The 17519-nt window shown below is 29.2% G+C and overlaps 1 protein-coding gene across 2 annotated transcripts in view; it reads left to right on the top strand.

The window, feature by feature from the left end:
- LOC111687431 (myb-like protein I) overlaps nt 1-14869 on the top strand; it is a 37543-nt gene extending 22674 nt beyond the window's left edge. Inside the window, exons 2-7 of one of the 2 annotated variants that reach the window (XM_023449872.2) lie at nt 958-1127; nt 4051-4124; nt 12949-13367; nt 13544-13713; nt 13776-13858; nt 13937-14869. In XM_023449872.2, coding sequence (XP_023305640.2) covers nt 958-1127; nt 4051-4124; nt 12949-13367; nt 13544-13713; nt 13776-13858; nt 13937-14061 — 1041 coding nt within the window. In that variant the 3' untranslated portion in view covers nt 14062-14869. Of the gene's footprint in view, nt 1-957; nt 1128-4050; nt 4125-4560; nt 8716-12948; nt 13368-13543; nt 13714-13775; nt 13859-13936 lie in introns of those variants that run through there. The other variant, XM_023449871.2, reaches the window with a different exon arrangement.
- Nucleotides 14870-17519: the final 2650 nt, after the last annotated feature.

Here is a 17519-nt window from a genome sequence, read left to right as displayed (position 1 = left end):
GAGCAACAGCTTTTTAAAACTAAGTCAAGTGAGCCCCATCTTAATGCCCATAAACTCACATACAAATATTTCTATGGGTGTGTGTGTACATTGTTGTTGGTTTCCTTTCTATTCTTCTCTACTCTCTGCTCATATTGTTTTATTCTTCCTTATTGTAAACAAAATGGACTATTGTACGAGTGAATGTTCATTTGTTTGTAACCAAACGATTGAATGTGTGAGTGTTTTTTTTAAGTTTGTTTTGGTTTACTAGTGTTTGATGATTCAATACAGATTGTGTGATGTTGTTGGTTTTTTATAAAAAAAAAAATGTTCCACTATTTATGTTCTATTCGTTTTGTGTTTTTTGCTCTCTGAATGTGTGAAATTTAACGTATTTGAATGAGTTTATTTTTACACTTTTCATTCACAAGGTTGATTTTTTTATACGTTTGTGTTTTTTTACACAATTTAATTTAGAAAAGGAAGTTAAAGGTTTGTGTTATAGTATGCGTATTTTTATATATTTGTATGTCTCAGTATGTGTTTGTTTAATATTTAACACAAATAAACCCTTTCATTGTTGTATTTAATAGCTTAATTTTAAAATTTGAAATTCTTTTAAATTTAGTTATCTATTATAAGCTAGGGATGCATACTTTTTTCATAAGTCCTTTATGTGTTATTTATATATGTACATATATATTGGTTTTCCAGCATTTTTCAAAGTATATCAATTACTTAAAGGGTATAGGAACTAATCTAAAATACCTATTCTATAATTTTAATTAAAATTAAATGCTTATGAAATTTAATACCTTTTATTTTAAACATAATCATGTTTATGTTTAAAATAATAATTCTTTTAATATTAAGTTTTTATTATTATTTATTTATACACTTTATCCAACTGCAAAACTGGTTTCATTACAATTTTCTAACAACTTTTCTATTTTCTTTTTTTTAATTTCTTTTTAGGAATATGAAATTAAAGACCATCGACCGTTTCTATCACTCAATCAAAGTGGCCTAAATAAACCTGATCAAATTAAATTTGCACGTTATCTTGGACAAGGTTTACCAACATTTACTCTATTTTGCATTTATAGTAATTTTAAAAATTTATTTTGCACTAAACGTACCGAAATGTAAGTATAATCAGTTTTCTTAATTAATATATTTTAATTTTGAATTGTGTAAATAAACTCCTAGTTTAAGCGTTCGCTAATTATAAAGAATTTACTTAGAGCTGGGTTTTGAGTTATCAATCAAATGGAAATTAGGTTAGATTATGTTGATCGCTTTGTAATAATACCTGTAAGAAAAGAAAGTGAGAGATAGGAAATAGTGGAGAGAGACAGTGACAAAGAGAAAGTGAGTAAGATTTTTGAGAAAGAGAAAAACCAGGTCAGCTGCCATGGATGAAATAGTGTGAATATTGGATTCACACCCATTTTGAATCCATAAGACGTATGTCGGTCCAAGCGTCTGAAATCTGGCCTCCGTCAAAGCAGGACAATCGCAGAGAAGATGAGTAATAGACTCTTCTTCACCCTCGTTTTGACTACTTCTGCAGTAATCGTTGAACGGAAGACCAATGCGTCTAGCTTGGTTACCAAATTTACAGTGGACTGTGATAACCGCTATCAGCCAACTTAACTGCGGTCTTTGAAGACCACGAAGATGTTTATACCTGTGTGGATCCATTTGTGACCACAGTACTCTAGATGCTGAGCATGTGTGCTCACTTGACCATTTGTAGCAAGCAATGCATAGGTAGTATTCAGTGATATGCTTTCTTAATGCAAGTTATGGAATACCGCAAAACTTATATATATTTACAGTCTGTTGCCAGCTTTTGCCAAGGAGTCAGCAATACTATTGCCATTCAAAATCCCGTGTCCCTTTACCCAAATTAGGGTGTGGTTAGAATGTCTCGCCATCTCATTTAGAGACGTTCGGCATTCATTGACAGTTTTGGATGTGGAAAACACACCAATTAGGGATTTAATAGCAGCTTGACTATCGGAATAAATACAGAAGGAGAGATCCCTGAGACTCCGAAAAGATATTAATTTGGAACTTTCTCACTAGAGACGGTAGTTCTCTTGACTTTTTCCCCTTGTTGTCTAAGTGAAGTCTTTTGAAGCGCCCGCCACCAGACAAGTACCTCATATAACATAATAGGTTTAATAACTGTATCATAGAGCCAGTGAACATTTCAGGTATTTATGCCTCAGCATGTTCTTATGGCCTTTCTACAAACATTTAGTGCCGTAATGGCTTTAAATGCCTCAGAGAGTACGTTTGTACTTCAAGATAACTTCAAGGGTAACGTCTCTATATTTAGCGCTTCCCGAGAGTTTTAATACCTCGCGTTTAGAAGAGGATATAAAGGAATTATTCAACACTTCATGAGTTTGTTCTAGCCTGTGAGATACGGTTTCAAGATGATCGCCTGGCGACTGTTTTATAGAAAAGAGAATCTAGTTTTACCAGAATGTCATATGGCCATGTTCCACAAGAGTGTATATAGTACTCCCCCTTGTGCCTCTTAAAACTCTTTTAGAGATTACTGTATCATAATATTCAGTGATCATATTTGAGATAAGATAATTCTCGACAAAGCCCACGACAAACCTTCCAATCCCAGCATGAGATAGAGGTTGGCAGATAGAAGCTGGTTTGGCGTTGTTAAATGTGCCTTCTATGTCAAGAAATCAATGTGAAATTTCCATAACCCATCGATTTTCCAATATAACCAACGTGGTATTAAGAGCCGTCTCAACAGATTTGCCCTTATGTATGCATGTTGAGAGGCAGAGAGAAACGATTTATCTATCAAAGACCTTATGTGAATATCGATAATCTTTTTCAATGTTGCCTATCGGATAAACATGGCAATTAAAAATCAGATTAGTTAATCGAATAATTAATTTAATCTAAAGTTTATTGCTTCTGATGTTTTTGAGCATATGATTAAACTTCGCAGTGTTGATATACAAAATAACAGATAACGTCACTGTTTGTTATCAAAACATTACATGTTTTATAAAAAAAGAAGAAAACACTATGTTTTATTTAAACTATTATAATTTTTGCATCAGCTGTTTACGCTTTTGCATATCATGTTCAAGTTTAAAGAACCTCCATTGGGCGCTTAAACTAGCGAACAAATTAGCTAGCTGAGTACTCAAAAACATACCCTTACAAAGAAGGAATATTTATTGACATCACTTGTATAAGATACCTCGCATCCATCACCATTCAAACCAGCACAATTTTCATTTATAATAGACATCCATTAAGAAAAACTCCCAGCAAACTTGTTCTAATTACATGAATTAGTGAGACCCGCATATTCTTACATCTATCGCATATATTGTTGCATGTTTCAGTCCTTAAACTTACGATATCTATTGGCAAGTTTGGGTTTAAGCCACAGCCCGCCATGTGAACATCAAAGGTAATTTCCCAAAACAAAACAAAGTTCGAAACACTGCCCTGAGGGATATCAGTTCCCATGGTACTAGTTTAAAGTCTCCTGTTTTTCCTCGGATTGCACGGTATCTATTGGCAAGTTTGTGTTTAAACCACAGCTCGCCGTGTGAAACTCAAAGGTAATTACCAAAACAATGTTTGAAACACTGCCCTAAGCGATATCAGTTCCCATGGTACTAGTTTAACTAGGTAACGTGCCCCGAGGAAACAAAAGCTTAACAATAAACCTAGGGGTATCATATAGAGGCCATGTTTACCTCGAAGTGAGACAGATGGTTTCACTAAACCATCATAGTCAAAATTATAGAATATTTTGATAATTAAATGGCAGTTTTAAAAATATAGATTACAATTAACAATAGAATTTCATAATTATTTAATTCATTTAGTAGAAATTAAAAAGGGCGGGCGGTATATTAATAGTGGACGAGGCATATTTTATTCAGATTAATATTTTTAATGAGTGGCTAGTGGAGTTTAAAAGCTAAACATAATATATATACTAAATTTTAAATATTAAAATTAAAGTCTAACATCTTATTCGGTTTTTTTCTTTCTTTCTAATTGCAGATACACAAAGGATGGCTATAATTTGCCTTATATCTTAGATAAAATAAAGCGCTTCCTAGCAAATACAACAGCGGGTAAGTTCATCATTAAATATGATAATGAATAATAAAGACTGCACACAACAGACCAAAAAATAAAACACACAGAGCGCGGCAGATAGACCGACGACCAGTTTTTGTACCAAAGACTGTAGAAACAACACAGTGTTGGTTCGTTCGTTCCTTCGTTCGTTCATAATTGTACAAAGTTCGTATACAAAAATTTTAATTTTCTAATAAAATTTTAAGTTTCGTTTTTTTTTTTAATTTGTTTATGTTTATAATAGCTATACATTAATTATAATTGTTATTATTTTTTTTTTGATAATTTTTATTTTTAATTTTACTAAACAAAAATTATCTAAATTATTTATGATTTTCCTGTTTTTTTTTTTTGTTCATTATGTTATTTGTTTTTTTTTCGTTTATTTTTATCTTTTCATATTGTATAATTGGCATAAATTATGTTTAGGTAATAATAACAATAATGCCTCAAACTCATCCTCCACAACAACTAAGGATAGTTCCAGTAATATAAATTCCACAAATCCAAATTCTACCACCTCAACCAACAACCCCAACAACACATCAGCAGCTAATGTGAATGCTAATAATACAAATAATAACGTAAATAGTAATAATGCTGCAAACGCAGTGCCAGTGGCCATGCAGAATGGCAATAGCAATGGCAGCAACAGTAGTGGCAGTGTTGGTGGCGCTGGCAATGACAATGGCAACAATAAAGGCAGTAGCAGCAACATTATTAGTAATGATATTATAATAAATACACCAACTAAACAAATTCATAATGTGCCATCACCAGCTACACCAAGAACACCACAAATACAACAACACCAGCAGCAGCAAACGCCACAAATACCAATACAAACACAAAATACCCCTTTACCAGCACATCCACCAACAACACATGCCCCCCATCACCCACTAATGGCAGCAAATCGTCCAGCTACACCCCAAACACATTTACTACAACAACAACAGCAGCAGCAGCAACATCTTCACAATCATCAACAGCTACTGCAGCATCCACATCATCAGCAGCAACAACAACAACATCATCTTGTACAAATGCCCATGAGTCCTATGGTTGTTGTAACCACTGCCGCACCTACCAGCATGATGGTGGCTTCACCTTTGCCCCCCACGACAGCAACAGTAACACAATCTTCTACAACTAATCACAACAATCAACATCCCCATCATATGCAGCCAAATAATCATTTACCCCTACATCAACATCCGCATACGCACCATCATCATCATGTTGTCCATACAGTTACCACCGCCCAGCCTTCCCCAATACAACAACAACATCATCATACTGCTACAGCTGCTGTTGTCTACCAACAACAACAACATCATCACCACCACCAGCAGCAGCAACATCCTCATCATCAACAACAGCAACAACTACAAAATCACCATCCGCTACACAATTTAGCTGCTCAAAATCCTCCCCTCTAAAATATTTTTATTCAAAATAATTTTCATTTTGTCTCATTTTTATTATTTTTATTTTTTAATTGTATTTTTGAGCGCCTTGTTCTAAATTGTTCTCTGTTTCTGCTGCTTGTATTAGAGCTGATTTTTTTTCATTTAATTTTCTGTATTTTATTTAGATTTTAACAAATTTGTTTGCATTTTACTCAAAATTTTATTTTGTACATTTGAATGTATTCATTGTATGTGTGTGCGAGTGTGTATGCGTTGTTTTTAATTTAATAATTCACTACATTTTCAATTTCAAATCGGCTGGTATTGCAACAAGAATTGTTTATTTAAAAAGGAATTATATATGTTGTATTGTATTTTGTATTTCGCAAAACAAATGATGACAGAAATTACCCTCTTTCTGCCATCATGGAAACGTTTTTGTTCATTTTTGGCTTATTTAATACATAATATTAAAAGGGGGAATTTTTTTATTTACATTATGGAAAAGTATTACAAAATTTGTAAATTATTTTGTTTAGTTTTTATTAAACAATAATTTCAAATAAATTTTTTTTGTTAGAAAGATGTCTTCTTTAGAAAGTTTCTTATTAGGAAAATGTATTCTTTAGACAGTATTCTATTACAAAAGTGTGTTCTGGTAGACAGTTTTCTTTGGAAAAGTGTTGGCATTGAAATGAATTAAGTTTGAAAATATATTAGTTCCTTATTTCTCCAGAATTTTACTTTCTATTAGTTTCTCAAAGATGTTAACTTTTAAATGAAACTCATCTTGTTTTGTGTTCGGATTACAGTAGCAATTATTTATAAAATTAGAGTTTTACATTTTGAAAATGTTGCCCTTTCCAATCTTAAAATAGATCGTATTTAAAGTGTTAGTTCACTGCACGCTAGCATTGAAGTAGAGTCAAAAGAACTACATTTTGACAGAAGGCTAACGTATACATCTCTAAAGGATTGAGAATTTGTCCCTATTTGTCCATCATCTCAGGTGTTCAATTTTGTTTGTCTAAAAAAGCCATTCCCCATATCGACACATCATAACAGCGTAAAGACATCAATATTTGTAAAAATTGTATTCGCCCCTATCTGCAATAAAAGTGAAATTTTTGTTTCTCTGACCTGCTCCACACTAGGAATCTTTTGTTGAGAAACTTTTTTAATACTCTTTTGAGGTTTCCTTTATATCCACACATAGAAACTTTTGTTTCAGAAACTACGTGTAAATTGCATTGATTTGTTGTTGTACGAATGAGAAGAATAACAAAACAAATTTCCGAGAACGGGAAACTCCGTACCGCGAGAGAATTGAATGATATTCATTCTCTTTCTTTCTCACGGAAAATTAAAAGTTTCCCAAGAAAAGTTTCCTAGTGTGAACCAGGTCTAACTAAACAAGTTTCTGAGTACGAGAAACTCCGTACCGCGAGAGTGATGAATTTCCTAGTGCTATCATGAACTTTTCTCAAACATTTCATTCACAATAGTTGATTTTGTTCGGCACAGCTGTTCATATCTTAAGCTTGTAAGACCTGGGAAACTTTTGATTTATGTGTGCGTGAGAAAGAGAATGAAATATATAAAGTTTCTCAACAAAAGTTTCCCAATGTTAACCAAGTCTAACTGTGTTTCAAAAGTACGAACATTATTAATGAATAAAACATTAATTATTTATAAAGTTTTCAAGTTATGAATTGAAAAAGAAAACAGTACCTATGTACATATGTTATTTTATTTTTGCATCTGGCTACGAACCATATGATATCTCAAAAAATTATGTTCAAAACAGGCTCGTGTGTCAGTTTCAGCACAGTTCAATCGTTTAGAAAATTATCGAAAACTTTTGAAAATGGTGTTTATAATTTACAGTTAACTATTGTGAATGAACAATTATTGAATTTTGACCATTATTCCCGATAGGAGTGAATGAAATGTAATGTGTATAGAGCAATACATTTAGTACAAACTGAACGCAATTTAATCGTTTAGATTGTATACAAAAGTTTAAAATGTATTATTTATAATTCACATTTAACTATTGTGAATGAACAGTCACCTTTATTTCCTATAGGAATTATTAAAATGTAATGTATATTTTTTTAAAGATTTCACATCAGTTCGAAACATATTCAATTTTTGAGAATCTTGGGTCATTAAAAAACGACTTGTCTCTATTTAAAATAAGAATTTTGAAAAAAATAAAACTTTGTTGGGAACATGGCTTTTGAAAACAGTATTGAAATAAAACAGACTTGAGTACATGAAGTGACATCGTTTTCCTTACCAACGCAATGTAAATAAAATTGTTTACATATTAAAGTTGCAACATTTGTATGTACATACGTATATTGTATGTATTTAGTTTAGAATTTCAGATGTTACATTAAATAAATTTTAACAAAAACTTACAAAAACATAGAATTGTGCATGATCTACGTGATTTTTTAAATTATTTTTCATAATGATTAAAATATAACCGAAATATTATGTAACTAAAATAAAACATTCAGGCATGTCACAGATTTGAAATTAATTAAGAAAAAAGAAACATAATAGAACTGAAATTAAATAACAAATTCAAAATATTTTGAATACAACATTGATATAAAAATAATTTTATATATCGTTTTTAAACTATGGCCTGCCTTATTTTTTAATTTAAAAAATTTTTTATAAATAAAAAATTAACATCAAATTTTCATAAATTTTTATATTCTATTTTTGTTGCTCATTGAACGATTTGTTAATTGACTATTAAACTGAAAATAATAGTCTCCTTGTATTAGCCCAGTTGCACACACATTTCACACACTCATTAACTACAGACTAAATACTCTACTCTAAATACTAAATAAGATGAAGATTTATGACTTTATACTATTTTTAAATTTAAATAAAAAAAGTTTACTGTATGTATTTATATATGTTACTAAATTAATGTTTTTTGTTTATAAGTTTATTTTATTTTTAATATTATTTAAAAGAAATTATATTAATATTATTATGATTAGAAATTTTTAATTATTATTATTTTATTTAATATATATAATTTTACCAGTACATAACCATACATAATACTACTACTATACTATAGTCCTTCTTTAAAATAAAAATTAATTTAATTATTTTTATATAAAAAAACAAACAAACAAAATATTCATAAAATCATATTGCTAAAAAGAAATTTAAAATAAAAAGAAAAGAAATATTTAAAAATTTCTTGTGTAAAATTTATTTAAATTCAAAACATTTATATTACCTTAAAACAACAACAACAACAACTATTGAGATTACAAATATAACAACAAAATAAATAATATTAACAAAAAACCCACATACATATATCTTCTATACTACATATTAATTTTTTTAATTAATTAATTATTTTTTATGCATTAAATTATTTTTGAAACTAAATGACAATTATCAGTTTGTATTTATATTCATATATTATCATTTTATTGTTTTAAATATTAAACAAAAAACAATTTGTATCATTATTAAGTAAAAAAAAAGTATGAGTAAATTTTTATCCAAATTTAAAATTGTTTTACACACGAAAATTTTTTTTCAAAATTAAATTAAAAATTATTTTTGATCAAAATATTAAAAAAAAACATTTGTTGTTTTCTATTTATTTAATTGGCTTTAAACAAAACGGTAAGAATGTTAATTTGTTTCTCTTTTTTTATTGTTTATATCATTCGAATTCAATATTCAATAAAATTTTATTAAAATCATTATATTTAATTTTGTATTGCGATTTTGAAATTTTTATAACAATATAGAATTTTTTCCAAATTAAATACCTTAAGTTCTGACTGTTTAAACTACTTAGGTCTAGTCTTTAGGCGAAAGATTAGCGATTAAAATAAGGGTAAATTAATACAATTTTTATTAAAATAAACATTAAAATGTTTGATTTATCGATTAGTATAAATTATGGTGACTTCACACTATATTTTTATTTTGTTTTAAATTTAAGTTTTCATTAATTTTCTTATTACATTTACAATTGTCTTCTTCTTTTTTAACATACAAAGTTTTGATAACAAACTGTGACGTTTTCTGTTGTTTTGTTTGGCAACACTGCGAAGATCAATCGTGTACTTAAAAACTCGAAGGGATTTAACATCAGAATTAATTTAATTTGATTATTAATTGACATTTGATTGCCAACTCGAAAACACGCTCTAAGAATATAAAAATATAAAAAAAAAATATTGAACATTTTTTGTGAAGAAAAAAAATATAAAAATTTGATTATAAAAAGATTGCAAAAACAATAAAAACCAAGAAAAGAATGCAGAAGTGTAGAATGCTATTTTCGAATGCCTTTCGTTTCATGGTATTTTTCGTGATTTTTCATTTGAAGATTTTAAATCGGTCTCTTTTTAGTTCTTTTCTTTCCCTACTAATTCTACCTTTCTATGGTTGGATCATGGTTTAAACTTTAGTGTAATCAGCTGTTGGAAAAAAATAAATATAATTTTTATTAAAAATAATAAGTTTTAATTCTTGTTGATTAGTACAAATTATGGAGACTTTAAAACACAAACCCCCAAATTTTCATTTTAAAAACGATTTATAAATCAAATTTCGTATGGTAAATTTGTTTTATAAACCTTTTATAAAATAAAGATCTGTTTATGATTAAGGGGGAAAGTGTATTGTCTTCTCCTTTTTTATAAAACATTTATTGTTTTGATAACCGTGACTGCCAACGAACTTTAATCTTTAAACATCAAAGGCGATTAATATCAAATTATGTTTATATCTAGATTAACTAATATGATTATTAATTGGCATTTGATCGTCAACTCAAAAACCTGCTCTTATAGTATACTAGTGATTCCCTGTCCTCATTGCAGGCCTTTTATTGGAAATGTGGATCCTACACGTAAGGGACTATATAATTGGTTTAGCGTTTTGGGTGTAATTTGTTGAAAATGAAAAAATAGATAGATAGATAAATATAATATAATATAATATAATATAATATAATATTTGGCAAGATATCAACTCGCAGCTTCTCCTATTCGCACACTATTTTTAGTAAATGCACAAATGCAAGGCTCATCGTAATTTGTTGGCTAATATTCCAATCGTAAAGTGTGTTTTAAGCTCTTTAGGTTTAAATATTGTTTATACCTTTATAATTTTTAAACGGGTCGAAGTACATAATTATCTGAACAATACATTTACATTATACTGGAAAACGTTCATAGTATACATAGAATGATTTTTTATTTAAAAACCATCTTAAAAAGTTGAGATTTAAATAAGCATCATCAAATATTAGCAATAAAATGTAAGTATTAATACCAAAGTTTAATTTTTAGTTCATGCTATGATATATTATGTAGATGTATATATAGTTAAACGTCTTTCCAAATCCTACCGATAACAAGTTTATACGAAAATTTTCAAATTTAAAGTTTTGTAGTCAAAATAAACCTGGTCCCAAAAAATTGAATCAGAACTTTTTAAAGTATTTAAATTTTTAAATGTATTTTACTATACTTTTGTATTCTTTTGCCCTTTTGCCACAGAATTATATATTAACGGTATCAAAATTGTGAAAATATCATTAATATAAAATTCGTAATTTTCAGATTCACACTGACATCTAAAGTCCCTACATACTTTGCATCATTGTTCCTGTTCTAAGTTCTTTATCGATTAGGGTCCATAGTGCAGAATGCTGGTATAAAAACTTAATTATCGCGATTTCTAAATATTTATCTTTTACATTAGTACGTAGCCTTCAATATTTCTATTCCTTTTCGAAAATTTTGCTTTTAACCAAGTTTCTTATATCTGGCGCGAATCCACAGGGGGAAAAGGATAAATTTACCCTTTTAAATTGTTTATACAAAATATACAAATTAAAAAAGGTAGTAAGGAAATAAGTAAAAAAAAACAAGTAAGAAGTTATAGTCGGGCGAGTCCGACCATATAATCCCTACACCTGTATACTAATAAAATGTGATTTACTTTTCTTAATAAAGCATTTAAGTTGAATTGTACCTTCCCTCAGATATACTAAAGCCATTTACTGTTTAATAAAACTGTGGATATTAAGGTAAAATTTTGATAGGGGCTTTTTAGAGGGGCTAGGGTCAAATGAGACCCTATAATTATAAAGTTCATCAGGGTCATCAAGACTAGTATAGAACTTGGTTTTGCAGCTTTTTGTCGAGATACGAATATATTAAATATAATTATGAACTTAATAGCCATATTTGGCGGGTTCAGTTCTATGGGGCCTAGGTGAAATAATGGACCAATGTTAACTATTTTCAATAGGCTTCGTCTACAGTACCATAAAAGATCATGTGTACTAAAGTGGTGTAGGGTATAAAAAATAAATTCACCACCTCCCCTCTAAACGCTTGAGTTGAATCCGCACCTGTCTTACATCCAGATTAATTAATATTAATTCTCATCTCAGGAGTTACTACATACTTATTTCTCCTTCTCTGTGAGTTCATAAGGAATTTCAGGTTTCCCCAAATGTTCCAGTCTCATTCAACTTATCTACCTGTTTATAGAAGAGTTTTAAAGGAGAGAATATTAGAGAGGAAATTTACTCATCGATAGACTATGGAGACCTGGTTCCCTTAAATTCACCCATTTCTCCAAGTTTAAGGTTTTGTCTGAATCAACAATTTCTAGCATCTAGCTTTACTTTTGAAGTTTATTTGACTGATGTGCTCGTTTCCTCAATAGTTAGCAATCTCTAATCACAGTATGTTGACTAATGACTCCTTAACCTTCGTTATCATCTTTGCTGGTCTTACAACCCCAAACGAGACATCATTCACTTCTTAAGTTTTTCCATTTAAATGTCATGTTGTATACTTGGCACATTGTCCTCCATGGAAGCTACATATATATTCCAAATATATGAGAAAATCATTATATATTTAACACTGTTAAGGACCACCCAAATTATAGGGTATTATATATGTATTCCAATATTTTTTATTATATGAAGGATCACAATAATGTAAACGAAATATTTGAAATAAATTTGTAAAAAACACATCTACATACCAACACATTGCAAGTGGTAGAACATACAATCAATTTTATAAAAAATTTATAACAAATTTGTTTTAATTTTATTGTGCATAAATCTTTAAGATATTGTATGAACCAAACAGACAGATTGACCCATAAAAATTCTAAAAATAACTATTAGCCGGCCAAAACTTGTACGATAAATCTATAGACATGAACAATTTGCTTAGAAATAAAATACATATTTGCAATTATGTTGTTGTATATTATATACAAAAATATACATACTTACATACATATACATACTTACATATACATATGTAATTTTAATTTCGAAAATGTATTATTTCTTTAATTTTAGATCTTAAGAATATTATTAACAATCAATCAAATGATAGCATGGATTTCCTAACAACAGTCCCAACGGTGCCAGCAACTTCAGCAAATACAATGATGAACCCAATGAGCAGTAGCAGTGCAAATTCCCTGCAATCGCCACTTTTACAGCAGCAACAGCAAACGTCTTTACTCGGTCCCATGATCGACTTTAATCAAACAAAGTCACAGTTGGCCAATGCACGGCCACTGGAAAGTTTAATGATTTATGAAAATTTCGATGTGCATGAGACCCATCGCATCGAAGACGGCATAAGTACACAAATGGCCAGGTTACCACCTAAAAAACAGGAATTATTAAAACAGTTCGGTATTCAAACAAATCAAACTGTAACGTATTATGAAAAGTATATAATCATCGAAAATTTCAACAGATTTTGCAATGTGAGCAAAAAGTGAAAACATTGAAAAGAATGAAAAAAGAAAATCATTCTAAATCATTCATTAATTTTTCCTTTTATAACATTTACATTTGAAATGCAATTTAAAGAAAACTCTCCTTTTTTTAATGTTTAGTATTATGTTAATGTGTTTTTTTTTTGTTCACTTTCACGATTTAGGAATATAAGGTGGCCGATCATAGACCCTTTTTGGATTTACAGGAGAACGGTTTACCCAAATCCGAACAGCTCAAATTCATACGCTATTTGGGACAGGGATTACCCAATTTGACATTAAGTAAAATCTACTTGGTGTTTAAAGATTTATTAGGCATAAGTAGAATAGAAAAGTGAGTTTAAGTTTTCCTTAAAAAAAGTCGCAAACTATATAATTTATTATGACCAATTTCAGAATGGCTTTGGATGGCTATAATTTAGATGCGATATTGAAAAAGAAAAAGAAGAATTTATATAATAGAATGACAGCTGCAGCAGGTATTATAGAAATATTTAATCAACACACTTACAATTACTAAATATTTACTCTTATTTTCATAAAAAAAACAATTACAGTTCACAAAGAATGTCACCCGGAAGCTACGACACCAACACCGCCATCAACCTCCATATCAACAACTCCCGCACAACCGAGTGCACCATTAATGCCGTTATACCAGCAAGACGCTTATAAAACTTAACGTTGGTGTTTTCTCCCGATCAATTTAATTGCAAGTTGGATTTCGTATAAAATAAATATAAAGATTGTTATATGATTGAATTGAATTCCCAAAGAAAAAACCATAACTCGTCTCCCGAAAAATAAAAACTTCCTGGAACTGGACCAGTAACTGTTGTGTCTTTACAAAAACAAAAAAATTGCTAAGAAATGAAATAAAGTAAAAAAGTGCTAAAAATTTAGATAAAATCAAAATTTAAGGGAATAAAACTAAAACAAAATCTAAAAACATGTATGTATATCAAGAATTTAGATTTAAAAATAGAATTGAGCAATTTATACTGATTTCTTAAGAAAAACAAATGTTATAAATATAATATGTATTCATAAAGAATAATTTCGGTAAAAAGGAATTTGCACTTTTGTCTTACATTTAAAATAAATCGAATATTTCGTAAATCTCACCTCAGGATTTTAGACGATTATATCATGCAGTATATTGCTGTGATTTTGTTGGTCTCTTTTTAACATTTATTTTGAGCCTTTTATTTCGATTATATTTTTCTGAATTTCAAAATTTGTTCTGAGATATTAGGCGCTTCATCAGTTAGATAGGGTTCTACGGGTTATACATCCCTGATGAACAGATTGTTGAATTCCCTTTACATTTCTAAGTATTTTACGAGTAGAGCAGCATATTCTCCTGATTAAAAAAAAAAACAAGTAATATTTCTATATTCGGCTGTGCCGAATCTTATATAACCTTTACCAAGTATGTTTTAAAAAACAGTTTTTATTTATTTTGTATCTCTGCACACATGTCACACATAACATACACACAAACAAATATAAACTGTAGCAGAAAGAAATATTAACCGTTGTACTGTAATATCACCTTCAAACTATATTACCACCCTCAAACAAATATGAGCTGTATTATCAACATATTACTGCTTTATCTACTTGTTCTTGTTATACCCTTCATCTTCGTGAAAACAGAACAGCATCCAAACATACAAAAAAAAAAACACAGCTGAATAAAACCAAATACATCTCTACATGCACATGTACATATTTATCCAATTCACAGTGTTGTTGTTGCTTTTTTAACAAAGCATAAAAAATGTGGCTTTTTTAATGAAATTTTCAGAGGTTGTTTTGGATTTTTGCTCATATCTCCGTTATTTATAGACCGATTTTGCTGATTTTAAATAGCGATCTTCTCGAAAGCATGTCTAACTGAATTATTGAAGATTGATGATTTCAACAGACAGGCAGACGGACATGGCTTAATCGACTCCGCTATCTATAAGGATCCAGAATATATATACTTTATAGAGTCGGAAAATTATATTATAGAAATTACAAACGGAATGACAAACTTATATATACCCTTCTCACTAAGGTGAAGGGTATAACAAGCAAGTCGCATTAAATCAGGGATATATTTCTATGTAAACATAAAGATATAAATCATACGAATTTTATTTTACATTAGACTTTGAGTGGAAGGCTCTTATATCGCGTTTCCACTACATATATGTTGAATTACTCAATTCAGCCTCTGAATGACGATAGCCAGTTAATACGTTTCTACGACACATTCGTAATTCGCTTTGACAGTTCACCGCCATGTTGTTTTTTCATTCATTTTTTGGAATATTAGTGTTTGTGCGTGATACCAAAATGCGTTTGTTACATTATTTTAACATATTAAGTTATATATTCTATTTATTTACATTTTTTAGAATTTTTTATTTGTATCCAACGAATGAAAACATACAGCTAATTTTGATTAATACTCGATAAAAATTAGAGATGACAGTCATTCGTAATTCATAAGATAATTCAAACTGAATTACGTACAGCTTGTGTAATTCGCAGCAGAAACTTTATATGACGAATCATGTAATTCAATACGCAATTGGAGGTTGAATGATGAATGAGGGCGTGATTTATGACCTAACTAACATATTATTATTATTATTAGCAAATAAAGTGAAATCCTTATCCTCGTCAGAGATCACAGCCATCTGGACCAATTTCTACTAGTCCAGAATCATACCCTATTTAGTTTTTGTCAACGCCTGTAGCTCATGCAAAATGTTCATTTACCAGTATATGTACCAGTGTACTGTTCATGTTAGGTTCAAAATATTCTCCTTTCAAAATGAAGATTTTTATGAATATGCGATTTATTTTGAAAATATTTACAATTTCTATGATTTAAAAAGATTTAACTTTTTGTGTTCCAGAAAAAATCCCTTTGTTTTTCGGTCAATTTGTTTTGGTCTACCATAAGTTTTCCAAACATGTTAAATATTAAGATAATTAACCTTCTAGACTTCATACCATTTAACTTTTCAAAAGTCGAAAACACTGATTGAGAATTGTATTTATATATTTTTTAAGAAAACAGTATCCAAAATAACACACATTTATTAATAACATAAATAGAAATACAGTAAAATAATCTAAATAATTTGAATAAAAATCTTAAGTTTTAGTAAAATTAAAATTTGTCAAGTTACCTTTGTTATCAAAATTATTTCAAAACATTTCAGTAATTAGATGGCCAAAATTTTGTATACCCTCCTCGACAATTTCAAAATTATTATGGAAATTAAAATTTACAATATCGACTTCCAGAACATAGTGTATTACTTCCCCTCCTGTACCGATGTTTTAAAATTTTAAGACAATAGGATTTGTTAGATGTAAATTTTTAAATTATATTCAAAATTTTGGATTCAGCTTTAACTTTAATTTACTGCCAATGTATGTACATATATACCATTACCTTTTTACTGTTAAATTATAATAATTGATATTGATCCGGGTTTGGATTATAAAAGTATTGAAGAAATTCCACACTATTAGAGCTGAGATTTCAAGTACTAGTAATAAACTGGTTCTAAAGGATCCCATTGGGTATAAGAGACTAGTACAAGTCTAGAATTAAAACAACTAGTAATTTTTCAAACACACGCAATGTTAATTTGAGCGTTAAGATGGTATAGGAAAGTTTACAGTTGGGAACTAGTACTGGTGATTTTGGCAACAGTATACTACTAGTTTGATACTAGTTGCATTTCCTGCAGTGTTATTCTCAAACTATATATGTAAAGATATTTTTTAATTATTTATTTAAAATTGACCAAAATGGCTTAAAAAATTATATTCCAACGATTTTTTATTTCAGAATCCAAAAAAGAAATCAAAATCCTAATCATAAGTAGTGGAGGGTATAACATAACTAAATTTAAGAAATGAAAACATGCATAAATAAAACACCATTATTGATATAATCAAAATCCTCTCTAGTTCCATTAAAAAATAAAAATACCATAAATTTAATTTAAATTTAGATAAAAAAGTAAAAAAAAAACAAATTATAAATAATAATGATTAATATACAATACAAAATACATACATATATACAACAAAAACATACTTAAATGCAAAAAAAATATTTAAATT

The sequence above is a fragment of the Lucilia cuprina genome, chromosome 5 (assembly GCF_022045245.1).
Source record: "Lucilia cuprina isolate Lc7/37 chromosome 5, ASM2204524v1, whole genome shotgun sequence".
Classification (NCBI taxonomy): domain Eukaryota; kingdom Metazoa; phylum Arthropoda; class Insecta; order Diptera; family Calliphoridae; genus Lucilia; species Lucilia cuprina.
The sequence above is the reverse complement of the archived record's forward strand: the minus strand, read 5'-3'. Positions and strand labels throughout refer to the sequence as shown.